General features: G+C 53.0%; 1 protein-coding gene across 12 annotated transcripts in view; it reads left to right on the top strand.

The window, feature by feature from the left end:
* The window catches only part of ARHGAP8 (Rho GTPase activating protein 8), a 71,860-nt gene extending 45,068 nt beyond the window's left edge, over positions 1-26,792 (top strand). For 8 of the 12 annotated variants that reach the window (XM_070600488.1, XM_070600486.1, XM_070600483.1 and 5 more), the window contains 5 exons: positions 12,507-12,580; positions 15,459-15,536; positions 16,327-16,455; positions 17,504-17,607; positions 19,918-20,324. In XM_070600488.1, the coding sequence (XP_070456589.1) occupies positions 12,507-12,580; positions 15,459-15,536; positions 16,327-16,455; positions 17,504-17,607; positions 19,918-20,241 (709 nt within the window). In that variant the 3' untranslated portion in view covers positions 20,242-20,324. Of the gene's footprint in view, positions 1-12,506; positions 12,581-15,458; positions 15,537-16,326; positions 16,456-17,503; positions 17,608-19,917; positions 20,325-25,966 lie in introns of those variants that run through there. The other 4 variants (XM_070600493.1, XM_070600491.1, XM_070600492.1 and 1 more) reach the window with 1 other exon arrangement.
* Positions 26,793-27,597: the final 805 nt, after the last annotated feature.

Raw genomic sequence — 27,597 nt, forward strand, 5'->3', positions numbered from 1 at the left:
TGTCCCTCCGTGTATCCTCTGCTTCCGGGAGGAGGCCTGGCACCGAGGCACCGGGAACATCGGAAGACACAGGAGGTGTTTTATCCCCAGCCGTGTACCCGGAAACCGGGGCCTGGAGAGCCATTTTCCCCGTTCCACTTAAGTTCGTCATTTCTTTTGGAAATTTGCATGTGATTTCTTTTCTTACGTAAAAATCTGATGACCTTTAAGACCCATGGTGGACCTTGAAACACTTTGAAAGGCTGAGAATGGAGAAGGCTCTGGGGAGTGTCCGGGGCCACGGGGTTGGGGACGCCGACCTGACACCCCAGACTTGTCACTTGTCCTTCCTGAGGCCTCTGGGTGCGGGGACTCCTCATTGTCCCCTCTCATGGGCTCTGGGGCTGCAGGGGAGACAGACACGGCCCTGGGGGGTCCTCTTTCTTCTTTACCTGGAGTGAAGCAGGGCAGGGTATGGCAGGCAGAATGGTGGCCCCAAGGGCGTCCACGTCCTGATCCCTGGAACCTGTCACCATGCATGCAGGAAGGGACTTTGTGATATGATTAAGTTAAGGATCTTGGTAGGGAGAATTACCCTGGGTTATCCGAGGGGCCCAGTGTCATCAGAGGGGTCCTCATGAGAGGCGGGAGGAGGGTCAGCGTGAGAGGAGACGTGAGGGTGGAAGCAGGAAGCAGAGGTTGGAGTGATGTGGGGCCGTGAGCCCAGGAGCGCGGGCGGCCTCTCGGAGCTGGGGGAGGCAAGGAATGGATTCCGTCCCGGAGCCTCCGGGAAGAACGCAGCCCCGCCGACCCGCTTGACACTTCTGACAGCGCCAGAAGTGTGAGAGAATAGATCCTGTGGTTTGAACCGCTAAGTTGATGATGATTCGCTATACGGCCGTAGGAAGCTGACACGGGCAGTGAGGGGTGCGTGGCTGTGGCTGTGTGGGGACGGGAGATGTGCAAAAACCCTGTTCCCGGAGCCTCTGGAGTCTCCTGCCTGTGAACCCAATGAGAGCGGAGGGAGGGGGCCTGGGTGGTGGAGCCGAGGAGGGGGGCGTGCAGGGATGGAGGTGGGGCTGGGCGCCTTGGCTGTGTCACAGCAGCCAACGATGGACCGTCGTTTTCCAGAACTTTCCACAGTGATGGGCATGGTCTGCACTGTCCGTGTGTGGCTACTGAGCACTTGAAACGTGGCTAGTGCAGTGGAGGCGGTGGGGTTCTAACTTTGTTTAAAAGCACAGCTCTAGGCTCTTGGATTTCACCACTGGACGCACACACGGTGGTGTTCCCTTCAAGGGTGAGCGCCCAGCCAGGGCAGTGTGTGTTCAAATACAGTGTTCCCCCAAGTGTGCCGGGAGCCGAAGGTACCAACGGCACTTCCTTTTCCTTTTTAAAACATCGTAAAACCATGCTGTTTGACCCCTGTGTGTGGGTGTGACCCAGCACCCCTACGCCGCCTGGAAGGCTGGGCGGGGATGCACCTGCAGGGACCGTGGACCCCTTTGGGGGCACCACTAAGAGCTAAGCTCAAAGACGAGGGTCCCAGGAGGCCCCACCGGAGGCTCCAGGATTTTCCAGCCACCAGGAGACCCTTTTACCAAAGTTTCTGAGGCTCCCGTTGTTCGGCCCGTCCTGAGGTTCTGCTGCACAGACGTGCTCTTGGTGTGTTCTCAGGCACAGGGGTCCTTGGGTGGCCCTGGCTGAGGCCGCTGGCATTCCTGCCGTCCAGAAGCAGTTCTGTCTCATTATTGTCTAATAAAGCTTTAAAGATGAAAAACGGGCTGGCCTGGTGGCACAGTGGTTAAGTTCGCCTGCAGTGGCCCGGGGTTCACAGGTTCAGATCCTGGGTGCAGACCTAGCACCGCCCATCAAGCCATGCTTTGGCAGCGTCCCACATAAAATAGAGGAAGATTGTCACAGTTGTTAGCTCGGGGACAATCTTCCTCACCAAAAAAAAAGAAGGAACAAAAGCCAACTCATGAAATTCGAAAGCCATCTACCTGAGTACAGTTTGGGGGAAATTGTTAGTAATGTGTCAGTTCTGTTGACTCTGTGAAGTCACCAGGGGCCCCTTGGGCCTGTATTTTGAGCAGCTGTCTTTCAAGATGTGACCTGTCCAGCATTTGAAGTCCATAGCCGCTGGTTAGTAGATCAAGACAGATACTAGAAGTGTCCATTAGAAAGGCCGTGGTTCTTCAGGCTGGTTGTACCTGTCAAACCGGTTCCTCGCGTCTTTGGGAACGGTGGGCGTCACTGGCCAAGCCTTGACAACGTCCTGTGTGCTCCTGTGTGCGCCACTTGGGGAGCTGGTCTGTGCCTCTTTAAATTACCATTGTGTGCTGTTTCACAGCGAATGACTGTAATAAAATGGCAATAGACGTATTAAATAAAGCACCAAATACGTAATTTGTTTGGCCTGTGAATGAATGAAAGTCATTAAAATTCATAAGCAAATCTATTCACAAATGTTAATTCATGGAGTTCAAAAGCGCGCAGCAGAAGCTGTCACCTCCGAACGAGATAATGAGGTTCATAGATGAGCGGGAGTCAGAGATTCACAAGATGCCCGCTTGCCTGCCGTCCCTGAAGAGGGAGCGTGGGAGCAGCCTGTGCGTTCTGCACGCCCTCCCTGGGCAGCTGTGGGGGATTGGAAAGTCAGAGGTGGGGCCTCCTCAAGCGGAGGGGGGGACGCAGGTCGAGTCGCAGCTCTGGCACTTCCGAGCTTTGGGACGTCAAGCTAGTGACTTAACTTCTGGCCCTGGTTTCTTTCCCTGTAACTGGAGTGGAAACTCTGCCCTTGTCCCCCTCCAGGGCCAGAGGGCCTTAAGAACAGGGTGTGCAGACAATGTGAGCCAGCTCCTGCTGCCCAGCTGCCCTACCCTTATTCCTCCTTTATAGTCCCCTCCTCCAGGAAGCTCTCCCTGATGACTCCACACAGATGGGGATCGTTTGTTGAAAACACTATTCTTTTCCCCGTTGAATTGCCTTGGCACCCTTGTCAAAAACTAATTGACCCTAAACGTGAGGGTTTATTTCTAGCTCAATTCTATTCCATTGATGTGTGTGCTGGCACCATTCTATCTTTATTACTGTAGTTTTGTAGTAAGTTTTGAAATTGGGAAGTGTGAGTCTTCCAACTTCGTTCTTTTTCAAGATTGTTCTGGCTGTTCTGGGTCCCTTGAATTTCCCTGTTGATTTTAGCTTGTCGATTTCTGCAAAAAGGCCACTGAGATTTCAATAAGGATTTTGTTGTCTCTCTAAATCAATTTGGGAAGTATTGCCATCTTAGCACGATTGTCTTCCAATCCACGACAGGGGATGTCTTTCCATTTATTTGGATCTTTTAAATTTCTTTCAATGATGTTTTGTAGTTTTCAGTATACCAGTTTTGCACTTGTTTTGTTAATTTTCAAAGTATTTTATGTTTTGTGATGCTGTTGTAAATGGAATTGTTTTTCTTAATATCTCTCTTCGCTTGTTTGTTGCTAGTGTATAGAAATGGAGTTGATTTTTGTATACTGATCTTATATCCCGCAACCTGGCTGAACTCATTTATTAGTTCTAATAGATTTTTTTTGTGAAATGTTTTAGTATTTTCTATAGGCAAGATCATGTCATCTGCAAATAGAGACAGTTCACGTCTTCCTTTCAAAGACCTGGATGGCTTTTATTTCTTTTTCTTGCCCGATGGCACTGGCCAGAGCTCCAGTGCAGTGTTGCCTAGAAGTGATGAGAGCAGGTGTCCTTGTCTTCTCCCTGATCTTACTGGGGAGTGGTTTCGTCTTGCACATTACGTGTGATGTCAGCTGGGAGTTTTTCGTAGATGTCCTTTGTCCGGTTGAGGAAAATCCCTTCTACTCCTAGTTTGTGAGTGGGTTTTATTTTTTTCCCATGAAAGGGTGTTTGATTTTGTCAGATGCTGTTTTCGCCTCTGTCGAGGTGATCACATGGCTTTTTTTCCCTTTACCCTATTTGTGTGGCGTATTGCACTGATTATTTTCATATGTTGCGTGAAGCTTGTATTCCTGGGATAAATCACACGTGTTCACGGTATGTCATCTTTTTTATATGTTGCTGGATTCGTTTCACTGGTATTTGGTTGAGGCTTTTGTGTCTGTGTTCTTTAGAAATACGGATCTGTGGTTTTGTTGTCCTGTGACGTCTCTGTCTGCTCTTGGTATCATTAGCCTCGTAGGATTGGGAAACGTCCCCCGTCTTCTGCTTTTTGGAAGAGTCTGTGCAGGGTTAGAGCTTAAACCTTTCAACATTTGGGAGAATTCACCGGCAGAGCCGTCTGGTCTGAGCTTTTCTTTGTGGGAAGTTTGTGATTGCTAATTCAACCTTTTTACTTGTCGTTATCTATTCAGATTTTATGTTTCCTCTTGAGTCAGTTTTGGTAGTTTGCGTCTTTCTGGGAGTTTGTCCGTTTTGTTCAGGTTTTCTAATTGGTTGGCAGACAGTTATTTGCAGTGCCCCCTTACAGGCTTTTATTTCTGTAGCATCACTAGTTATGCCCCCTCTTTCATTCCTCATTGTAGTAATGTAAATCTTCCTTTTTTTCGTAGTCAGTCTAGCTAAAGCCTTGTTAATTTTGTTGGTCTTCTCAAGGGACCAACTTTTGGTTTTGTTGATTGTCTCTATTGCTTTTCTATTCTCATTTATTTCCACTCTGATCTGATTATTTCCTTCCTTCTGCTTGTGTCGGGTTTAGTTTACTCTCCTGTTTCTAGTTTCTTAAGATGGGAGGTTTGCTTATTGATTTGAGATCTTTCTTCTTTTCGATTTAGGCATTTACAGCTATAAATTTCCCTCCAAGCCCTGCTCCAGATGCATCCCATAAGTGCTAGTATGTTGTATTTCCATTTTAATTAATCTTAAAGTATTTTTCAATTTCCCTTGGGCTTTTATCCTTGACCCCTTGGCTTTTAGAAGTCTGTTGTTAAATTTTCACGTATTTGTTATTGACTTCTCATTTCATTTCGTTGTGGTTGGAGAACTTATTTTGTGTGATTTAATTCCTTTTAGATCTATGGAGACCTGTATGATCTAACGTATGTGCTGTCCTGGGGGATGTTCCATGGGCGCTTGAGAAGAATGTGTGTTTTGCTGTTGGGTGGAGTGTTCTATATCTGCCAGGTCTCTCTGGTTTATAGTGTGGTTCCCGTCTTCTGTCTTTTCTCTTGATCTTCTTCCTGATTGTTCTGCTCGTTATTGAAAGGGGAGGACTGACATTTCCGACTGTTATTGTTATTGTTAAGTTGTTTATTTCTCCCTTCGTTTCTATCAGTTTTTGCTTTATATGTTTTGGGGCTCTGTTGTTAGGTGCATACATTTTAAAAACTCCTGGGTTTTCTTGATGGGTTGACCCTTTTTGCCATTTTGAAATGTCCTTCTTTGTCACTAGTAGAAATTTTTGTCCTGAAGTCTACTTTGTCTGATGTTGGTATAGTCACTCCGGCTCTTCTTAGTTACTGTTGGCCTGGTGTATCCTTTTTCATCCTTTTACTTTCAGCCTGGTGTCTTTTAGTGTCTCTTGTAGGCAGCATACAACTGGCTCCTGTTTCTCCCACATTCTGCCTTTGATTGGAGTGTTTCGTCCATTTACGTTTAATGTATTGCTGATAAGGTAGGACTTAGACCTGCCATTTGCCGCTTGTTTTCCATGTGTCTTACCTCTTTTTTGTCCCTCTGTTCCTCCACTACTACCCTATTTTGTGTTAAACAGATACTTCCTAGTGCGCCATTTTAACTCTCTTGTTTCTTTAAAAAAATTTTTTTTAGCATTTTCTTAGTAGCTGATGTTGGGATTAGAATTAATGTCTTAATCATAACAGCCTCATTCTGCTTAATAAGCACTTTATTTCCATAGTATTTAAACATATTGCTTGTTCCTTCTCCCCTCTTTTGTGCTGTGATTGTCATACCAGTTGCATCTTTATTTGATGCCCACTAACACGTATTTATAATTCTTGCTCTATGCAACAGCCTTTTAAATCAGGTGAGAGAGGGCAAATAATTGCAAACAATAACACATGTGCACTGTCTGTTATATTTACCTGTGGAGTTTCCTTTACCTGTGCTCCCTGTTTCTTCGTGTAGAGGTGAGAGGGTGGGTAGGTGGGAGAAGAAAGAACTAGAAGGATTGTGGAATGTTCAAACTCTTGGGAGAGGTGAGTGTCTCTCCCCACTGCCCCCCGTTCCCCATTTGGAGGAATGTGATCCGACGGTGAGCGATTCAGGGCCCTCTTTGGGCTGTTACTAGGGAGCAGGACCATGTGGCCCTGTAACTTCTGCTTCTCTCCCAGAGCCGAAGGTTTCAGCTGAGCCGGGACCCACTTGGCAAGGAAGAGAGGCTGAGCGCCTGGCTTTCTCTTCTCTTTCCCTGCGTGCTCAGGATACACTTGTCTTAGCCTCCTGTGCTGTGTGGCCGTCCAGAGAGCCTAGATGCTGACATTTGGGAGTGGCCTTGGGGTGGGCAGTGGGCTTCCTTAGGCTCTGGTTCTAGGTCATGTGAGCCAGCCAGACTTGCCAGAGCCTCGTACCCCATTAGAGTTTGGGGGACAGGTCTGGCTGATGATACAAAACCGTTCCTTGTTCCTCATTCGCCTCCCACAGAGGGCCAGCTGTGCAGAAGTGGGATCGTAGCCTTCCGGGGCCTTGTCACCACCTCCCCGCACCCCTGCCTCACACCAAGCCCCCAACTCAAAATACAAGCCTGTGGTCTGCTCCAGGTACGAGGGCTTGGCAGTCAGCCTTTGATCTGAACTCTAGGCTGTGTGACTTCAGATAAAATAATTTGCCTCTCTGACTCTCAGTTTTGTTCTCTATAAAAACGGGGCAGCATGGTGAAGCCAACAGGCCTAGTAGCGTGCCTGGCGCACAGTAGGTCCCCAGTGCACCGTGGTTCCTGTGATGTTCACACACACTGCCCAGTTCTGTCAGCACCTGGGCCCTCCTGGCTGACTTTGTGGCCGAGACCTTTGCAGGTCGGTGATGTGAGCTGCAGCCATCCAGCCCATTTCATAAATCGAGAGGGGACAGAGACGAGTGACCATCTCAGGGCGGGGAGGGCCTGGTGCCCGGCGAGGCGGGCCTGCTCCACACTCCCCATTGTCGCTGCAAAGTCAGGTTGCCCTCCCTTCTCCTCGTCCCTGCTGTTTTTAAAAAGCCACAGTCTCTCTTGATCTGTGCATTCTTGCATACAAAACCAGGGAGAAACATGCTCAGAATTACTCTATGCGTGTCTCCTGAGGGGAGTGGCTACAGGGAAGAATTATGTGCTGAGAAACCCCAGTGCCGCGAGGGAGGCAGGTGGCTGGCCAGGAGCCACTGACCGGCAAGTTACCCTGGACCTCCGAGAGCCCCCGCCTGGGTGCACCTTGGAACTTTAGATCCAAATGTGGGTCAATCCAGTCCACACATCCTCGTGGAGACCTGGCCCCGACCCGTGCACATGGCGGTGCACGGGGAGGCACATGGTGTGCTAGGGTTCTCCGCTGCCCAGGGCATCCCCACCCAGCCAGAAAGCGCCGGCATCTTTCGTCCCAAGTCCCCGGGGGTAATTGTCATTCTCTGCAGTGCCTCTGTCAGGCCGTTGAGCAAGCCAGCAAGTAGGGGATGGGGAGGGGAGGAGGAATCCAAATTGTGGGTTTCTGCTCTATCGAGAGTGGTAATTTAATTAATGCCAGGGTCCCCGTTCTGCGTTAGCTGCGAGAGGCGCAGGCTGGGTGTTGGTGCCCCTTACATGCGTGGGCAGAGGAAAGCAGGCCAGACTGGGGGCCCTGGGACTTCGGGCAGATCCCCCACAGCTGAGACCTCAGGTTCTCTTGATCCTGTAGGCCTCTTCCTGCTTTTAAGAAACAAAATATCAGCTGAGCTCTAGGCAAAGGGGTCTTTTATTAGCTTGTCGCGATCACAGCTCATCGGTGTCCGGCGTGTTCTGTAGGCCTTGGTTGGGCCCCCTCCCCAGAAACAGTAACCACCCTGAGTTCGGAATCAGCAGACCCAGGCTCTCGAGCTGTGTGACTCTGGGCATCACCACACCCTGCAGGACCTGTTTCCCCATCTGTGAAATGGGCCACCGGTCTCTGGCCTGGCAAGTCCATCAGCCCTGGCATCCTAATGATTTTAATTATTAGTACCTTTGACTTACAGCTGCACAGAGCCTTTCACATCCCTCATGGTTTATTTGCATATAAACCCCAGAGGGAGACTGCCAGCATCTCAGCTTTCCAGATGGGGAAACTGAGGCTGGAGAGGATAAGACTGGCTAGGGGTCACCCAGCTCCTAAGGGCAAGGCCAGCACTTGCCCGGGCCTGACTGGCTCCCAGAGGAAGCAGGGAGGAGGGAAGAGCCTGCAGCCTTGGAGGATCCTGGGAGAAGACCGTCCATCATGTTCCTCCCTCCCCAGGGACGCAGAGGGGACCACCTGGACACTGCTTGGGCCCCAGGCCACCTCCTCCCTAATACGGGGACACACAGGGCAGGGGCAGGGAGGGTCTCACCCACGTTCTCGTGGCAGCACGACCCAGTGAAGGCAGTGATGGTCCTCAGGGCCCTTTGCCAACTGCAGTGTTGTTCCGTGTCCCGGACACACAGCTTCAGCAAAAGAGAAATCACCAAAAAACCCAAGTTTCCATCGAGATCAGGACATGCAAAGGTCTATTGTTGCTGTTGGTGAAGGTTTAAGTATTGTTCACCTGGACCAAATGTTTGAGTCCTCTGTAAATCTTGGAAGAAAAGGCAAAGCAGAATTAGTATCATATACACCTGACGAATTGCTGCAAAGAGCACAGATTTAAATCAAGGCCCGCCTTGCCTCCAGCCCTGTCACCTCCGGGCTGCGGGACCTTGATGTGGTCACCTGGCCTCTCCCAGCGTCCACCTCCGGTCTCTCATTTGGGCTACTGAAATGGCAACATAAATTAAATAGATGATACACTAGAGCGGAGAGTCCAGGCTCGGACTCGTGGGTCTGAGTCCTGGCCCCGTCCATTCATGACCGTGTCTTCTGGGGATAACTGTTGTGTGTCGCAAATTCCCCAACACTTGGCAGCTTCAGACAACAGCCATTTTATTACGTCTCTTGATTTCTGTGGGCCTGGAATTTGGGTGGAGCTCAGCCAGGCAAATTTGCTCTGTGGCATTGGCAGAGGTCACTCGGTGGTGTCCCGCTGGCAGCCTGGCTGGTCAGGACGGTCCAAGGTGCTGCCTCTTGTCCTGGCGCTTGGCAGGGATGGCTGGAGGCCATCAGAGGACCCAGCGTGAATCTCCTCCTCCCATTATCTGCTAAATGTCTACTGTTTACTGTGACTCGGGGCCCGTGTGGGACGCTGGCTTTGAAGAGAGAGACCAGACACAGGTCTTGCGTATTCATCCTGCATCATTTCCTTGGGATGAACTCCTAGGAACAGCTTTACAGGATCAAAGGATGTGGCCATCTTTAAGGTTTCGGGCACATGTTGTGGAATTACCCTCCAGAAAGGTCGTGTGCTTCGTAGAGCCTGAAGCTAGGGGTCACAGCCACGCCTCTGGGCTGGCCCCTCTCACCCTGGAACTCAGAGGCTCCAGGAGGGAGGCGGACACCTCCTTCTCCCCATCAGACCCTCCCTCACCTCCTAGAAGACACTCTCTCCTGTGCTCAGTGCCATCCCCCTCAAGCCTTTGGCTGAGTGCTGTTGTGTTCGAACTGTTTCTATATGAGAGGAAATGAAAAGCACCACCGGAAAGTAATAGGCCAGAAGACCCTCAGAGCTCACACAGGGCTGGGGATGGTAAGGGTCCCCCAGCTAAAGTGGAAAGACTTTAATACTCAAGGCGTTGGGTGGAGTCCCCAGAAAGGTGTCATTTTAGCAGTGGAGCTGAACTATCTTAGGCTACAAACTGCTCTAGACTCTCCCCAACAGAATTAGAAGCGATCCATGAAGGGATAGACCTGTTCCCAAATGACTTAATGCACAAAGTTCATTTCCATTCAAAGGAGTACCAAAAAATCCAGCAAAAAACCATCTAAACTTTCCCGCCCCTCAAAATTATAACATGTGCACAGAAGCAGGAACACTTCCCATAACCAGGAGGAGAAGCGGTCGGTAGACGCAGACCCAGGGTGTTAGTCTAGGTTCTCTAGAGAAACAGGAGCAATAGGATAGTAACTGTAAAGAGTTGGCTCAAGTGGTATGGAGGCCAGGTCCCAGTGTCTGCAGTTGGCAAGCTGGAGACCCAGGGGAGCCGATGGTGTGGATTCCGGTCTGAGTCCGAGTCCAGAAGCAGGAGAAAACCGATGTCCCAGCTCAGAGACAGTCAGGCAGAGAGAGTGTATTCTCCCTTACTCAGCCTCTCTTCTGTTCAGGCCTTCCACGGATTGGATGAGGCCCACCCACATTAGGAAGGGCCGTCTGCTTTACTCAGTTGTCAATATCATCCCAAAACACCCTCATAGACACGCCCAGAATAGCATTTAGCCAAATAGCTGGGACCCTTGTGGCCCAGTCTAGGTGACACGTGAAATTAACCATCACATCGGGAAACGACAGAGGAAGGGATTAGCAGACAAGAACATCAAAACCACTTTTACAAAGATGGTCCGTGCATTCAAGAAGGTAGAAGAAATTGTGAACATGGGGAAGAGATATTTTTAAAAAGAATCCAATTGGAACTTGTGGAGATGAAAAATACAATTTTTAATATAAAAAGTATGCTGGATGGGGTTAACAGAAGATCAGGTTCTTCCGATCAAAGGGTAGTGAACTTGAAGACACAGCCGTAGAAATGATCCAAAATGAAGCACAAAGGCAAAAAAAACAGCTGGTGGCATCATATTAACATTACAGCCTAGTGTAAGTGTAACTGGAGTCCCAGAAAGAAGACAGACAAATATTTGAAGAAAAAATGGCCAAGTTTTTTCTAAATTTGATAAAAAACTATAAACCCACAGGTCGAAGATGCTCAATGAACCACAACTTAAGGAACATGAAAACAACACCAAGGCACATTATATTCAAATTGCTTAAAACAGTGACAAAGAGAAAATCTTAAAAATAGAGGAAAATGGCACTTTCCACACAGAGAAGCGAGAAGAGTGACAGCAGATTCTAATTGGAGAGTTGCAAGCTAGACAGCAATGGAGCAACATCTCTTAAATTTTTCAAAGTTCTCATCTTTTTAAGGGAAAAAATTGTCAACCTAAAATTCTCTACCCAGCAAAAATCTTTCAAAAATGAATGCAAAGTGAAAACTGTTTCAGATAATCAAAAGCTGAGAGAATTGCTTTCCAGCACACCTAGGCTGTGAGAAATGTTGAGAGGTTAGTCAGACAAGAAAAATGATGCCAAATGGAAATTGGGAATCCTCACAAAGGAATGAAGATTGCTGGACGTGGTAAATATATGAGTAAATAGAAAATAAATTTATTTTCTCATTTTAAGAATAGCTTTGAAAGTAAATTGACTGTTTAAACAAAAATAGTAACAAAGTAGCGTGGGGTCGGGGAGTGGAAGTATACTGTTGCAGTGTCGTTTTGGAAGTGGACTGCTGCGCTGCAATAAACAGTGTATTGTAAACTAAGGCTGCCACAGATAGAGATACGACTAGTATATTAATGGGGGGTATAATGGAATCCTAACAAATACTCAATCAGCGAAACAAAGTCGAGGAAAGAGGGAAAAAGGAAGAAAGAACAAATACCAAGTTGATAGGTTTGAATCTAGCCATACTGATGTTGTAGGGGAGGAAGAAATATCTCTCTGTCCTTCTGGGTCCTTCTGGCTGGTGTAAGAGTTAAATTGACATGAGACAGAACAACAGGGGAAAATCAAACGAGTTTAATAACATGCAGACTTGGGAGAAACCCAGGAGAACCGAGTAACTTGCCAAAATGGCCAAAGCAACCTAAACAGCATCTTCAGCTAAAGACGAAAGAGGATGTCGAGGGCAGTGGTTTGGGACTTCAAAGGGGATGAAAGCAACCCACACGGAGATGGACAAGCAAATGTTTGATAAACAAATGTTTGCAAAGACAATGGGACACGGAGAGGACTTTGACCTACTGGGCCTTGCTAGGTTCCTCCCTCTCTGCCACACCTCATTCATGTTATACTCTGGTATCTATGGTGAGAGCTCCTTCCTGGAACAGGCCTTCCGTCTTGCATTCTTTTAGGCAGTTAGGGGGAAGGTCAAAGCTTCTTCCAGAGTCTTTTGTTCTTAAAAATAATCAAGCCGAAGAGACACATTTTGGAGTAGCAAATTCTGCTCCCTTATAATAATTACATTAAATGTAAGTGTCATAAACATTTTCCAATTAAAAGAAATTCTCAGATTGGATTAAAAAAGGAAAATCTTACTGATGTTTAAAATATGAAAATATACAAGACCACCTCCTCCCTGAGGACCGTGGCTGCATCGCTCCCTCCCTGTACGGCCCCTCAGTCCTGTGTTTTCACAGGGGTGCAGAGAGGCCCAGAGCCCCGTGCTCGTCCTGATGACCCTAATACTCAGGTAAAAACTGTGGCTTTCCTTTCTCCCCCAGCCTCAAGGACAAAAACCAAGGGGAACTCATCCCCCCGGTGCTGAGGGCCACAGTGACGCACCTGCGACAGAAAGGTGAGTGACAGCTGGCTCCTGCCAGGGCTGTGACGGCTGCCGGGTGTGGACCCCATGCAGAGAGGGGGGCTGGGATGGGACGAGGCTGAGGCACCAAGGCTCCAGCTGTGGGCTCTGGACCCCGACTGTCTGGGTCTGAATCCTGGCTCCAGTGTCCTAGCTGTGTGGACTTGGGCCGGTTACTTACCTTCTCTGGGCCTCTGTCTCCTCGTCTGTCCAATGGGTTAATGATAGTACTTGATTCACAGGGTTGTGGGGGGGCCTGCATGAGGTGATGCGTGTAAGGCGTCGGACAGTGCTGGACCGTGGGAGGACCTCCGTAAAAGGGACCCTCTGCCGTGATGGATATGCTCCGTCTGCAGATGCCATCACCTGGGGGGGGGGGCACTCAGTGACTGGGAGGGGGTGAGCCTGGGGCTCCCCCAAGACGCCTCGGGCCAGAGCTCAGATCCGCGGAGAAGGTGCGTGGAGGCCAGTTTTGCCCTCACGGGAGGAAGGTCCTGCCGGGGCGCTGGCCGCCTGCCGTGTGGGTGCAGGTCCTGCAGAGCGGGGCCGCGTCACACGGGGAGGGGAGCCGCCCCTGCTGGTCTGGAGGTCTGTCCCCGTGCGCCCCAGGAACTGCGTGCTCTATTGTAACAGCTTCTATGGGACAGCACCCCTCCCTGGAGGCTCCGTGCCTGTCGCTGGTCTCTGCCTTGTCGTTTGTAGCGCTTCCTGTCCTGTTGGGTATTTCAGGAACAGATCAAAGATCGTGCGTACAGCCTGAAAGCCAGAACCTGTACAGAGGGCCTTTCTTTTTCTAATGTATCAATTCCTTTATTTATTTAAAAAATAAAGCAAAAAAAAAAAAAAAAGCAGCCCACAGTGGGAGCTTGGTATGTATTTGTTGAATGAATATGTGAGTTAAGCATTCACTCCTTGGACCCCGCCTGCACCCATCCCTGTCTGGACACCGGGGTTGCCAGGGTGCCCGTGACACACAGCCCGGCCTCCCGGGGGCTCACAGTCAGGACTGGGAGAGTCTCTCTGTTACATTTTCCTCCATTAAGCCATAACTGTGACAACCACAGAATGACACGGACAGGGGCGAGCTGGTCATAGAGGTCGGGGCCCTGAGCTCCGACAGCCAGGCAGGAGGGCACCGTGTTAGTCCCCATGCTGCGTAACTGAGGAAATCGCTGCAAACTCAGCGTGTGTGTGTTGTTTCCACGGTTCTGTGGGTCAGAAGTCCAGGCCCTGGGCTGGGCTCTCTGCTCAGGGTCTCTGGGGAGGAGCCCACATCCACGATCGTTCAGATCATTGGCCAAATTCAGTTCTCGGCAGCTGTAGCTGAGACGCCTGTTTCCTTGCTGGCCGTCAGCCAGGGGCCTCTTTCTGTTCCTGGAGGCTGCCCGCTTTCTCTGCCGTGTGGCCCCTCCCTGGAGAGCTTCCTGCATGTTGAATCCATGCCCCCGTGCTTTGAACCTCTGTTGCCAGCAAGAACCTAGTTCCATTAACAGCTTGCCTGAGGGGGCCAGCCCAGTGGCGTAGGGGCTAAGTTCACATGCTTCGCTTCAGCAACCTGGGGTTTGCAGGTTCAGATCCTGGATGCAGACCTACACACCACTCATCAAGCCATGCTGTGGTGGCGTCCCACATACAAAAAATAGAGGAAGATTGGCACAGGCGTTAGCTCAGGGTGACTCTTCCTCATCAAAAAACAAAAAAGTTTGCCTGATTAGGTCAGGCCCACCCATGATAATCTCTGTATCTTAAGTTCAACTGCCTTGGGCCTGAATTCCGTCTGCAAAGTCCCTGCACTGTAGCACCTAGATTAGTGTTTGATTGAATACCTGGGAGAAGGTGTGTGTACCCAAGGGTCCAGGAATCTGAGGACCATCTCCGAATTCTGCCTATTTGAGTCACTTAGCAAAAAGAGAGAGGGACCAGCCCCCCCCAGCAGGGGGAACAGCACGTGCAAAGGCTGGAGGTAGGAAGGAGCATGGAGCTGATTGGAGGCTGGAGGGAGGAGCTGGAGGGGCAGTGGGGCAGGACAGTTGGTCACCAGCAGCCGGCCCGCACGGGTCCGAGGTGAGGGTGCTCGGGAAGCTGTCTCCTGGCCGATGAGGAGGGGAGGGCTCCGTGCAGGAGCCGAGCGGGTTTGGACGTATGCATTGATCAGCTCGCTCAGCTTCGGAATGGAGGGGAGGTGGGGGCGGGGGCGGGGGAGAGCGGGGGTCTGGGCCCGGCGCCGTCCCGTAGAGCTTGAGAATGTTCTCTGTCTGCCCCGTGGAACAGTAGCCGCCAGCCCGTGTGCCAATGGCCCAGCAGAGCACTGAATATGCGGTTGTGAGGCGGGTGACTGGATTTTTAAATTTTAGTTAATGAAATTTAAATCTCCCCGTGCAACTAATGGCTGTTGTATCGGATGGGTCAGCTCTAGACCCTCGTGGGAAGAAAGGAAGGTGGCACAGTTGGAGGTGCCAGGCACGTGCCGGGCATTGTTCCGTCCATCTTCTCTGCAGTTCAGAGGCAGGGGCTCTGCAGATCAGGCAGCTGAGCTCAGAGAGGCTAAATGCTTTCTCCGAGGTCACACAGCTGGACAGGGCAGAGTTGGACGGACCCTGGCTCTGTCTGACTTTGGTGTGGGTCTCTTCCAGTCCCCTTTCCTGGAGGCACAGAGGTGGGCAACCAGGGGGATTGGGGCATATGGAGAGGGTTTGACTTGAGAGGAATAAATACAGGTGTGGGTAGTGGACAGTGGGGGCAAACAAGCCAGGCTGGAGGGCGTTCCCTGTCAGGCCCAGGGGAGTGATGCACGGGTAGGGGGCGTCACAGAACGTTCTGGAAGCCCGACATGCTAGGGCCTGTGAGGTGTCCGGAGGATCTCTTCCTGCAGGGCTCCGCACCGAGGGCCTGTTCCGGAGGTCGGCCAGTGTCCAGACCGTCCGCGAAGTCCAGCGGCTCTACAACCAAGGTGAGTCGGCTCCCAGAGCCCCCCACCCTGCGCCTCCCGCCCGGCCGCCCGCACAGCCCCCTGGAGCCTCAGCACCCCAGCACCCGAGGCCGTGTGGCTCCCTCGCCCCATCAACCCCCAGAATAGGCCAGGGCAGCGGCCCAGGTGAGTCCCGTGTGCAGACCGCCAGCCTGCGGGGCAGGTGGCCGCACGAGGCCGTTTGGCCATTAGGGTCTCTGCTCGGACCAGGTGGACGGGCGGGTTGAAATGGAGGGGGGCGTTCCCTGGAGTCCCCATGAGGGACTGGCTGGCTCCTCCAGCCCGCTTAGCCCGGCTTCCTCGACCGCCCGCGTGTAAACCTGTGGGTCAGGAGGCATGTGTCAGAGCCGAGCATGCTGCGATGACCTTAATAAAGCTGTTAAGTCGCTGCTTTGGAAGTGTCCTCTCTACTCCCAGGCACCTACGTCATTTCCACGGTCATGCATTCACTTGTCAAGCGAGAGGGCCGGCCCCTCTTGCCCTGTGCTCCAGGGCCTGACCTCAGGGTGCTCACATCCGAGGCAGGACCAGGCTACCCCACAGAGAAACCAGTGGCATGCCCCAGCCTCTGCCGGGCGCCCCAGAGAGGCAGAGGAGGGTGGGGGGGCCAGCGCCCCCATTTCCAGGAGAGGACAGTCCCGCCCCAGCCCCGTGGCTCCAGCACTAGGCTCTCCTCTCAGCACGTTTAAAGCCAGTTTGTGTCTGAGCCCATTTGGAAGCAGGAATCCCAGGCCCGGGGTCAGAACTCAAACGGACGATGCTCTGTGTCCAGGGAAGCCCGTGGACTTTGACGACTACGGGGACATCCACATCCCTGCCGCCATCCTGAAGACGTTCCTGCGGGAGCTGCCGCAGCCGCTGCTGACCTTCGAGGCCTACGAGCAGATCCTGGGCATCACCAGTATGTCCCTGCCCCCGGGGCGCAGCCGAGGCCGGGCTGGGCCGGGGCGCCCGCCTCCTGCCGTTTTCATCTGGCACTGCCGGCCGGGAGAGGGGGCTGCGCCCACCTGGACCCCCGCCCGCCTCAGCCAGGCCACCACTGTCGTCCCTGAAAAGCACAGTGTCTCAGAGGCAAAGCTTAGTCTGTGGCCTTTTTGCACCAGGGAGTGGGGCTGTCGGGGGGCAGACAGGGTTTTTTAAAATGATGGAAACAGCACAAGCACATAGTAAAAAAGAGACTACAGTGCAGGAGGCTGTGTGACGACGGGGGAGGCGCCCGCCAAGGCCTGCAGACCCTCGCCCGTGCCAACCCTGGCGGTGGTCTGTGTGGGGTCTGCTGTTCTTCCCAGGAATGTTCCTCACGCGCTCTTCCCGGCCTCGGCGTTTTCGACCTTGTTCTTCCCCTGTCCCGTGCACATCCGCTCATCCTTTTTGACAGCCGCATAGTATTCCACCGGCTGCCTTGTTTCAAGGGTAACTTTTGGGGCTATTTCCAGTTTTGTTTTGCTCCCTGCTCGTTTTAAGACTCAGCTGGTTCTCCGGTTCCAGGTGTTGAGACCACTGTGTCACCGGGGGCTCAGGACTCTGGGTTGCCAGAGTTAGCAATAAAAAATACAGGACACCCGGTTCAACTTGAATTTCAGATAAGCAATGAATCCTCTTTCAGTATAAGTCCTTTCCAAATATTGCCTGGGACGTGTCTATACTGAAAGTATTGGCTGTTTATCTGAAATTCAGGTTTAACTGGTGTCCTCTATTTCATCTGGCACCCCACCCAGACGCCACGTGCGTCTCCTTGAGCTGATGCAGAGGCCCCTGCGGGAACATTCTGGAGGAAATGGGCTTCCCGGTGGCCCATGGTGTCCATGGAGAAGGAAACTACTGCTGGGACACCGTCCGATGTGTGGCGGGGAGGCCCGGAGCGCCGCTCGGAGCCGAGCATGTCTAGTCGAGTCGGTCACGTGTGTGAGTCCTCCCGGGAGGACTCAGGAAGGACTTGTGCGTTGCAGGCGTGGAGAGCAGCCTGCGGGTGACCCGCTGCCGCCAGATTCTGCAGAGCCTTCCGGAACACAACTATGCCGTCCTCAGCTACCTCATTGGCTTCCTGCACGAGGTGAGTGGGCAGAGCAGGGCCGCGGAGGGCAGCCCGCTCCGGGCCGGGCCTCACAGACCAGGGTCTGGGTCACTCTCCCTCGGCCTTGGAACCCCATTATCTGGTCCTTCGCCCAAGGCCTGGCCGGGCCACGACTCTGCTGAGGAGCCCTCCAGGCTGCCAGGTGGGGTCAACCGTGGCCGCCCCTGCCCCTCCCGCATCCAGGGGCTGCCCTCGGTTAGTGCCCACGACCTTCTTTATCGGCTGTCTCTGCTCCCACAGCATCTCCTGCACAGGCTAAGTCCCAGAGGGCACTGAGCCTGACGCACAGTAGGTGCTCACTGCCTGACACACATAGGCGCTCCCTGCCAGTTTGTGGACTGAACAGGCCATTCCTGTGAAAGGAACACATCACCAGGTCCATGGGTGTCCTGGGGCTGCCGTAACAGAGCACCACAAACTGGGGGCCTCAAACACTCAAAAGTCATTCTCTCAGTCTGGAGGCCAGCAGTCCAGAGCCCAGGTGTCTCAGGGCCACGCTCCCTCCACGGCTCGAGAGAAGGACCCTCACTGCCTCTTCCAGCTCCTGGTGGCCCCAGACATTCCTCGGCTTGGGGCTGCGTCACTCGCGCCTCCGTCTCCACGTGCCCTGCTCCTCTGTGGGTCTGTGTCTCCCTATCGTCTCTCTTATAGGGACCTCATTGTAGGATTTAGGGCCCTCCCCCAGGCTGATCTCATCTTGAGGTCCTGAACTTGATTATTTCATGTGCTAAGGCCTTTTCCCAAATAAGGTCACTGTCATGGTTCCAGTGTCTGACCTCTTGTGGGGCCCCATTCGACACCTCCACCGGGAGAAGGAATGGCTGGTGAGGAGCACCTCTCATGGCTCCGGGCTCGGCACCCCTCCTGGGGAGGGAGCAGCAGCTGTGAGGTCAACGGGACAACAGGGTCAACAAACCCAAATGGGTCTCCCCTCACCTCCAGACCATGGTCCTCCCTCATATAACCGTTTTGGGGTCGCCTCCCCTCTCCTGGCCCTTTGCAGGTGGAATGTGGGGTGCCATGTGGATGAGGTCTGGCTGGGGGGCTCCTGGCCTTGGGCGCAGCCCCCGAGCTTCTAATCTCCCACCGTGGGGCCACACCCTGGGGTCTTCAGGGGCCCGCACAGGAACCCTGCTCCACGGCAAGTGGCCTGAGGACATGACCAGTGGGCAGGGAGAGGACCTCCAGGCAGAGCCAGTGTCACGTGCACGTGTCTGTCAGATAATGCCACCTCTTGGTTTTAAAATAAACTCTCCTTTTCCCTCCCTGTCACCTGATTCAATTTCTCAGAGGTCAAGACTGCAAGCTGTGCTGCTGGCTCTCCTCCTTTCTTCTCCTTTTTCTTGAGCTGGGGACGGGCTGTTTCCTGGCCTCCTCCGCGGCACCAACGTTACCATGTCGGGGGGCTCGGCGCTGCCAAGTGTTGGCTCCGCAGCCTTCGGGGCCTCAGCGGGCCTGCCAGCTGGTGCACAGCACAGGGGGCCTGGGGGCCAGTGGTGGTGGTGCCCAGGGGTGGCCCAGCTGTCTCACCGAGGCAGGCGTGGGCATGTCCAGTCATCCTCACTGGCTCTAGTAGGGGGGCCCGCCATGCCCCGCTGTAGTTCTCTGCTCTCCTGACATGGTCCCTGCTTCTGATTCTGAGAGGTCCCTGGGACCCGGGAGGTGAGGAGAAGAGACCAGACCTGGCTCAGATGGGCCCGCATGGCCCCCGTGACACTCACTGGCCATGTGACCTTGGACAAGTCTCTTGCACCTTCTGGGCCTCAGTTTCCTCATCTGTGAAGCAGGGGTGCTGTATCCCTCTTCCTGGGGTGCTGTAGGTGCTGGTCGAGAAGGATGGGGAGCCCCTCGGGGAGGCAAGCTCCTCACACCCTCTCGTCAGCCCTCCAGCCTCCCCCGTGTGCTTTGTGGTCTTGACGGTCCTGACTCACTGGCCGGAGTGCGGAGGTCAGAGCGGTCATCCGGCTGGGGGGACGTCACTAAGCACGTGGCTGGGCGACGCCAAAGGCCATGCTCGTACTTGCTGTGCCAGAGTGCCCCTCCCCCCCCCGGGGGCTCCCGGGTCCCCTGGAGTGGAAGAGGAGACTGGGATCACAGATCATCGGGGGTCGGCGCGGAGGCACCCTCGAGTCACCGAGGCTGAGTGCTTCCTTTGACAGACGGGGAACGGAGGCCCAGAGCAGGAGGGGCTGCACGAGGTGACGGCCCTGGCCGGTGGCTTCCAGCCCAGGGCTCTTCCCACTGGGAACCCACAGTCGCCCCCATGGTCTCCTGTGTGTCCTTCTCCAGGTGTCCCAGGAGAGCATCTTTAACAAAATGAACAGCTCCAGGCTGGCCTGTGTCTTCGGGCTGAACCTGATCTGGCCGTCCCAGGGCGCGTCCTCCCTCAGTGCCCTCGTGCCGCTGAACCTGTTCACCGAGCTGCTGATCGAGTACTACGGGCAGGTCTTCAGCGCCCGGGAGGCGCGCGGGGTGCTCGGCGCCGGCTCGGCTGAGGCCGGCGAGCGGGGCGGCCCCTTGGCTGGAGGCTGCGCCGGAGACGGACGCACCGCAGGCCCCACTGCACCCGCCGTGCCTCCGCGTCCCCTGACGGAGGCCAGGAGACCCCTCTAGTGCTGGACGTGCCACACTGAAGTCTGTCCATCTGTGCCTCCTGTGCGTTTTGTCCACTTGCCATTAAATGACCTTCTCGTGAACTTTGGGCGGAACTTCCGTGGTTCTGGTTCTTTGGCCCTTGTCCGTTGTTCCTGAGCTGCGGGCCAAGATCAGATGATGGATCTGTTAGGATCATAACCCAGGGTGGCTCAGCTGACACGGGGCGCTTGTTGGCTCAGGGCTGGTGTCCGGGACCTGCGGCTATTCATGCTGTGTGACGAACCCGGAACGTACAGCAGCGGCTGTTTGTTAGTGTCCGCGGGTCCGTCGGTCAGCGGGGCGGCCCTGGTCTCGGCTGGGCCCGCCCACGTGTCCGGGCTGACTGGAGGTCCGCGGGGGCACTCGGCTCTCCTGCGGGTCGCATGTCCCTCTAATAGGCTGAACGGGGACGTTCCCACGACGGAGACGGAGATGGAGGTGCCAGCTGAAGTGTGCACAGTTTTGGGCTGGTGTGCGTGTGCTTGTGCCCCGTTGGTCAGAGCCACTCTCACAGCCAAGGCCGGGTCACAGCAGGAGGGCTCTGCAACATCATTTGGCAAAGGGTGTGACTGTGGGGTGGGTGGAGAGTTGGGGCCCTAAAGCAGTCAGCCTGCCCGAGGGCTCCAGGACGTGTGTGGCCCTGTGGTCTCAGGTGGGCCGACCCGCAGTGTTGCAAGATGGGCCCCGTGTTTCCAGCTTCAAGCACAGCGAGTAAGGATGAGAAGTCGTGGTTCCACGTTCTGCAAAAAGCCCAGAGATGCGCCCAGATTGGCCGAGCTTAGGGTGTAGGCCCACCCTGGACCAGTCGCAGTGGCCAGGGCCTGCGCTGCCTGGCTTGGGTCAGTCACGTGCCCCCGGGGCTGGGTGAAGCCCCACCCAGGCCTGGCAGTGAGGGAGGGGTGGCGCCCCAGGTGTGTTGGTTTGCTGGGGCCGCATAACAAATACCGGACTCGGGCCTTAAACAGCAGGCGTTTACGTCACATGGTTCTGGAGCCGCAAGTTGGAGATGGGGCGCCAGCACCGTCGGCTTCTGGCGAGGACCCTCTTCCTGGCTTGCGGATGGCCGGCTTCTTGCTCTGTCCTCACGTGGTTAGGGGGTGGGGCAGAGAGCTCTCTGGAGTCTCTTCTTGTAAGGACACTGACCCTGTGGGATCAGGGCCCCAGCCTAGTGACCTCATTTAGCCTTAATTACCTCTATAGAGGCCCCTTTCCAAGTACAGCCACTCTGGGGGTTCAGGACCTCGCCATATGGATTTGGGGGGCACGAGCATTTAGTCCAGGACACCACACTCATAAGGCCCTAATAACGGGCCTCATGCACCCTCCGCGGGTTCCCGTGTGTCAGACGCCGTGCCAAGCTCCCCAGGCCTTGCTCAGGGGGCAGGGGAGCAAAGGACAAGAGTCCACTGCAGGAGCCCGCCGGCCTCTCCGTGCCTGGCATGGGGCGCTTACACCCAACTGGGCAGTGACCCCGGGTGCCCGTGTGGACCCTTGGGGCCGCCCGGGGCTCCTCCCTGGACTTGGAGGGCATGGGCGCCCTGCTCACCTCCTCGCTTCTCGTCTCCCCGTGATTGGGCCCACTCCCTGATCTGCTGGTGTGCGGACTTGCGCCCTGTCTTTGAAGGAGGGTTTGCGACCGCTTACCCATCTCCCAGGCCTGTCAGTGAACAGACGGCACCTCGCCCCGAGGACCGTCCCCCGAGAGCAGGAGGCTGTTCTGCGTCCTTCTCTGATGCGGATTCTCCCGTGTCCGGGTCGCAGCACAGCGTCCCTGAGTCCTGGCCGTTCGGGTGGTAAGGACACCGATCCTATTGAAATTTCTGGAGCAGAGGAGCTGGCGCTGGGGCCAGGGCGCTGGGGCGGGAGCCCCCGCTGCTGACTGCACACGCCCTCCCTGGAGAGGAGGGCTCGGCGGCGTCAGGGTGGACGTGGTGGGGGCCGAGCTGGGTCCCTCCTGCGGGGTCAGTGGACAATGAACAAGGGTCGATGTGGGGCCACAGGCTGGCGAGGGGACAACTGCCCCCTCCGCTGGGTCCCTGCTGTGGGCCCGGGGTGGTGCCGACTGACCTGCCCCGCCTGCCGCGTAAGCCTCATGCAGCCCGCTGGGGAGGCATTCTCGGTTGGGGCATGCGGGGGCTTCAGCGACACCCCTCGTCCCCGCCAGAGCTCAGAACATCCAGAGAGAGGCAGACTCCGGAGGCCCATGGAGAGAGGTCAAAATGTCCCCCTGGAGCGGACCACAGACAGCCTCAGATCTGTGGCCGAGGGCGTCTGCTGACTGTCGCTCTGACTGAGCCAGACTCCCCGCCTGGTCCCTGGCCCCCGGCAAGGTCGGGGCTGGAATTCACGAGTCTTGCAGGCAGCTGGCTCCTGGGGATGCAGCTGGCCATGCTCGGCTCCCTCTCCCAGATGCGCCAGTCAGAATATTCCTCCTCTTCCTGAGGGAGGGGGTGTGGGGGTCGGGGGAGCGACCGGAGTCTTCATCCCGTCTGATGACGTTTCTCTTCTCTGAAGTTCTCATTCCTGGTCTACACACCCCCACCCAGGGACGCCCAGAGAAGTAAAGGAACTTGTCAGAGTCACACAGCTGGTTACTGGCGGAGCTGGGGTGAGCCCTGCGCATCCCTCTGCTCCTCCGCCTTTGTTCAGGAAGCTGCGGGGGCCAAGGGGGCCACCTGGGCCCCGGTCCTCCCACCTTTGCAGTGGGGAGACTCATGCTGTGCGCTGCCGTCCAGCTCTGAGCACGCCGCCCGGAAGCCAGGAGGCTGAGCTTCATCGGCTCCACCCCAGTCGGAGCGTGTGCAGCCTCCACGCGCCTGTTCCCATCTGAACAGAGTTGAACAACCCACCGTGGACGTCATCTGTCTGCCGCCACACAGTAGAACATTTCCTGGTTGTACAGGAACTGTCCAGATCTTTGAGTTTAGCGCAGGTTTTGGTCCCCTAGATGGCCGTCCACGCTCCTCGACTCTGTCCGGCTCCCCGGGCACACCTCTTCGGCAACTGCAATTGCCCTGAGCAGAGGACATCGGTTGCAAGGGCCCCTGGAGCTCGCAGACGTTGGACCCTGGGCAGCCTTCTGCTGGGGTGGCCTTCAAGAGGCTCACCCCAGGCCAGCCTCACAGAGCTGGACGGCCATGGCCCCCTCACTGCCCCAGGGCTCCAGCCCCCAGCCCTGGGCATTGCAGGGGGCCGTCAGGGCCTGCTGATCTGAGCTGAGTCTTCTGGACTCTTCACCTGTCTCCTCCCAGCTCCTCCTGCCTCACGGTCCCTTTCCTCGTCTCCGCATCGCCCTCTCTCCCCAGTTCTTGTTTTCCTCCCCACTCCGTCACCATTCCTCCTTACTTGTCTCTTCTGTTCCTTCCTGCTCTTTCTCCAGTTAACCTGGACCAGAACGAGTGTCTTGTGCAGCTTGAAAAGCAATTATTGGTTCATTTCTTTCCTGCTCCAAAGCCTTTTTCTTTTGTTTTTTTCATTCTTGTTTCTTTTTTTAAAAAATGCAACCCTCCATCTCTGACTAACCCCAGCAGGCACAGGGAGCCCAGACCAGGGGGCTCCGTTTAGAGCCCGAGGCAAACCTGCCACTGGCCCCCCCCCAGCCACGGCCTCTGAGAAGGCCGCCTGGCCTCTGCCCCCGCCGGGGAAGGTGTCTTGTACTCACACAATTCAGAACAACCCTAAAACGGCCTCGGAGATCTGTTGCCAGGGCAAAAAAGGAAAAAAAAACCTGAGCAAGAAATGACGGCCCCCTCAAGAGCACACCACTGTGAACACCAGAATTAACGACGACACTACGTCAGCCCTCATGCATTATGCAGCGAGGTTTACAGCGTGACGCACGCTTCTGGAATAGATGTTTCAAATTTTCTGGCTCCGAGAGGTGGCCCCGAGATGCTCTCCTGTGGGCCTTTGGTAACAGACCCCCTTTCACAACCGGTAATCGTGGAATCCTGGCTTCAGCACAGCGGGACCTGGTCACCCTCCCTCGTATCAAAGCACAATTTCCTGATCGCCTCCCCAGCAAGAGAAAGCGATTATGGTAATATTAACGTGTTGGAAGCACACGCGGCGCATTTCAGCTTAAAACAATGAAATGTGATGCGGAAATGAGGACTCCGGGGTGTCTCTGTTGACAGGACGTGTGGAATAAATTGTGCAAACATTCACTTCTGCAGAAATGACAGAGGTTTTAAGTGACTGCAGAGATTTGCGGGCTGCCCAGAACTTGTCGCTGACATCTACGGTGAGTTACTGAGTCCTGTCCAGAACACAAAAGTCAGAAGCAAAGCACATGGTCTCTCCGGAGAGAGCCATCGCTGGGGGAGCAGGGCTGGGCACCCCGCTTCTGGTACCAGCTCAGAGTCACAGCTGTGCGGCTGTAGGCAAGTCATTTCGCCCGGCTGGGAGAGTTCAGAGTCAGAAGGCTCAGCTTAGGTTTCTGGCCTCCGTGGTGGGTGTGTGACCCGGGTAAGTTTCTCGAGCTTCTCTCATCTGTATAACGGGAAAGGCAGTGTCCACTTGGCAATTCCACGTGCTTTGTGCCAGCCGCTGCCAGTCACAGTTATGGAGGTGAGCAGGGTGCTTAAGAGTTTTCAGAGCTACAGGACACAGGCAGGTGCGGGAGGGAGAGGGGAGACAGAGCAGAGAGTCACGGGCACCTCCCGGTTTTCTGGCTTGAGATATGTGGGCAACTGAGGGTCGTGCCCTCCTCTGAGATGGGGGGGTCGGGAGAGGACAAGGTCTGCTGTTGGTTTGATAACAAAAAGCATTACTGTTTTGTTATAAGAACAGTAACTGCTGGTGGGGAAAAAAAATTCAGTGACTGAAAATATCACTTAAAATTGAATTGTCCATTTAAAAAAAAGTATTTTGTGAAAGCATTTTTTGTGTGTGAATTGCTATGTTTTTCTTAACAGTTTCTCTCTTGAGTTTTCCGCCTTCTCTACGCCCAGCTGACACATTCTCCTTGGAGATTATGTGGCACTTTCCACAAAGTTTCCGCGTACTTTGTCAAAGATTGCGTGTGTTTACAGTTGGGAACTTAGAAAAATGCATACATTGGTTGATTTGGGGAAGCTGCGGGCTTATTTTCAAAGAAAAAAAATTTTAAAAGAAAATGAAAATCACGTTTACACCCATAGATGACCATCGTTAATATTTTGAACGGGCGCTTCCATGTGATGTTGGCAAGCTGGTGAAGTTAACACTGGTCCAGCAGTTGTCTAGGGGAATAACCCCAAAGGTAGGCACAAGGGCATCATGTGCTGGTGTCGTCAGAGGAAATAATTAGATGCAGCCTACGTGTCCATCAGCAGAAGAAATAGCAGATGAATTGGAGTTACATCCGTATGATTGAATAGTGTCCTGCAGTTAAAATGAATAAACTGGGTCCATATGTTTCAACATGGATAGATCTCAAAATATTACACTGAGAAGGAAAAACAGTGCAGAATGATATTGTTTCATTACTTTTAAAAAGTTTTTGAAAGTTTTCAATGTTTTGAAACTCCTCAGTCCTGTACCTTGTTCATGAATTAAGCAGTATTATTCTTTTTGAACAATATATGTGGAAAAAAAAATTAAGTGAATAGGAAGGAGACATGCCAAATTCCTCCTAGAGAAGAGGGACAAAAGGGTCCTTAACTACTTTGGAAGTGTTTTATGTCTGTAAGAAATGTACTTAAGTGTTCTGCTTCCCCTACAGCTGAAGAAATCCTACAGGACTGGATCTTCCCATGGACAACATCAATGAGCTCTGGACAAAATACGAAAGAAGAAAAATAAACAAAAACTTCAGCAGTGACCTGAAGGCACTGGATCATGAACAAGGACAGATTCTGGAGGGAAGTCCACACTGGAAAAGGGCATGGCACAGGATGCGCTCCCTTTATGTGGCTTTTGACCTGAACGAGGCCAAAGCCGGCACTTCTGCTGGAGTGGCCATGTCTTCAACAGAAAGTCACAGGCCTTTTGGCTTGAAGAACAGAGGACAGAGTTTGGGACAACTACAGGCTCTAGAAAGTGGGAATTCCAGGGAATTCTAGACAGGAAAAAGCCATAGAGGAAAGCCAAATTCTGTGCATAAACTCTGCCCAAAGTTGTGCCTGGTCTCTGAGCCACACACATGTGGGACAGACACCAGCTATGATAAAAGAGCTGAACTGGTTTGAGCTACCCATAGACAGAGTTTGCAATCTTAGTCTATCCAAGTTAAACACCTGCTAAAGAAGAAAACCAAAACCAACACTCTTCAGAGGAATATAACAGAACGTAAGATCTCTACAACACAATATTCACAATGTCCAAGAGGCAATTAAAAATTATTTGTCATTTGAAGAACCAGGAAAATGTAACCCACTGTGAAACAATCAACGGACAACAAACTTCAAATGATGTACATGTTGGAAATGACAGTCAAGGATGTTAAAGTAGCTATTACAGGCATCCTCAAATATATAAAGAAAAATATGCTTATGATAAATGGAAAGATAGGAAACCAAATAAAAAATAAAAATAGAAATCATAAAAAACACAGAAGAATTCTGGAAAAGCAAAAGACAATATCTGAAATTTAAAAAAAACCCAAACTGGCTGTGTTTAGTAAGAGAATGGAGATGACAGGGAAGAATCAGTGACCTTGAAGCCAGACCAACAGAAATGACCCAATCTGAAGAACAAAGAATGAAAGGATTGAAAAAGTCTGAGCCTCAGAGACCTGTGGGGCAATATCAAAATATCTTACATACACATAACCAGAGCTCCGGATGTGGTGGAGAGAGAGAACAGGACAAAAAATATTTGAAAGTTAATGACCCAAAATATCCCAAATTTGGTGAAAGACTTAAATTTTCAGATTTAATAATCTCAGGAAACCCCACGCTGGATAAAATACGAAGGAAACTACACCTAGGGACACTATTCTGAAACTTCTGGGAACCACAGGTAAAGAGAAAATGCTGAAACCCTGCAGAGAAAAATGAAACGCTTCACACAATAGACCAACAACTGAAGTCAGCTGACTTGTCTGCCGGAACTATGAAGGCTGAAAGACGGTGGAACGTTATCTTCCATCAATAAAGGGACAAGAAAGCAAAGTGCCCAAAGGAGGGCAAAGTGTTGAAACAGAATCCTGTATCAACCAAAAATACTCTTCAAGAGTGAATGCTAAATAAAAGCTTTTTTTTTAAGTAAAAGAAAACTGAAGAATTTTTTCACCAGCAGATCTGCACTACAAAAAAATGCCAAAGGAATTTCTTCAAGGTGGTGGGAACTGACGATTGAAACTTGGATATTTAGGAGGTAATGAAGAACACTGAAAATGGTAAGTATCTGAAT

Source organism: Equus przewalskii, chromosome 29 (assembly GCF_037783145.1).
Source record: "Equus przewalskii isolate Varuska chromosome 29, EquPr2, whole genome shotgun sequence".
Classification (NCBI taxonomy): Eukaryota; Metazoa; Chordata; class Mammalia; order Perissodactyla; family Equidae; genus Equus; species Equus przewalskii.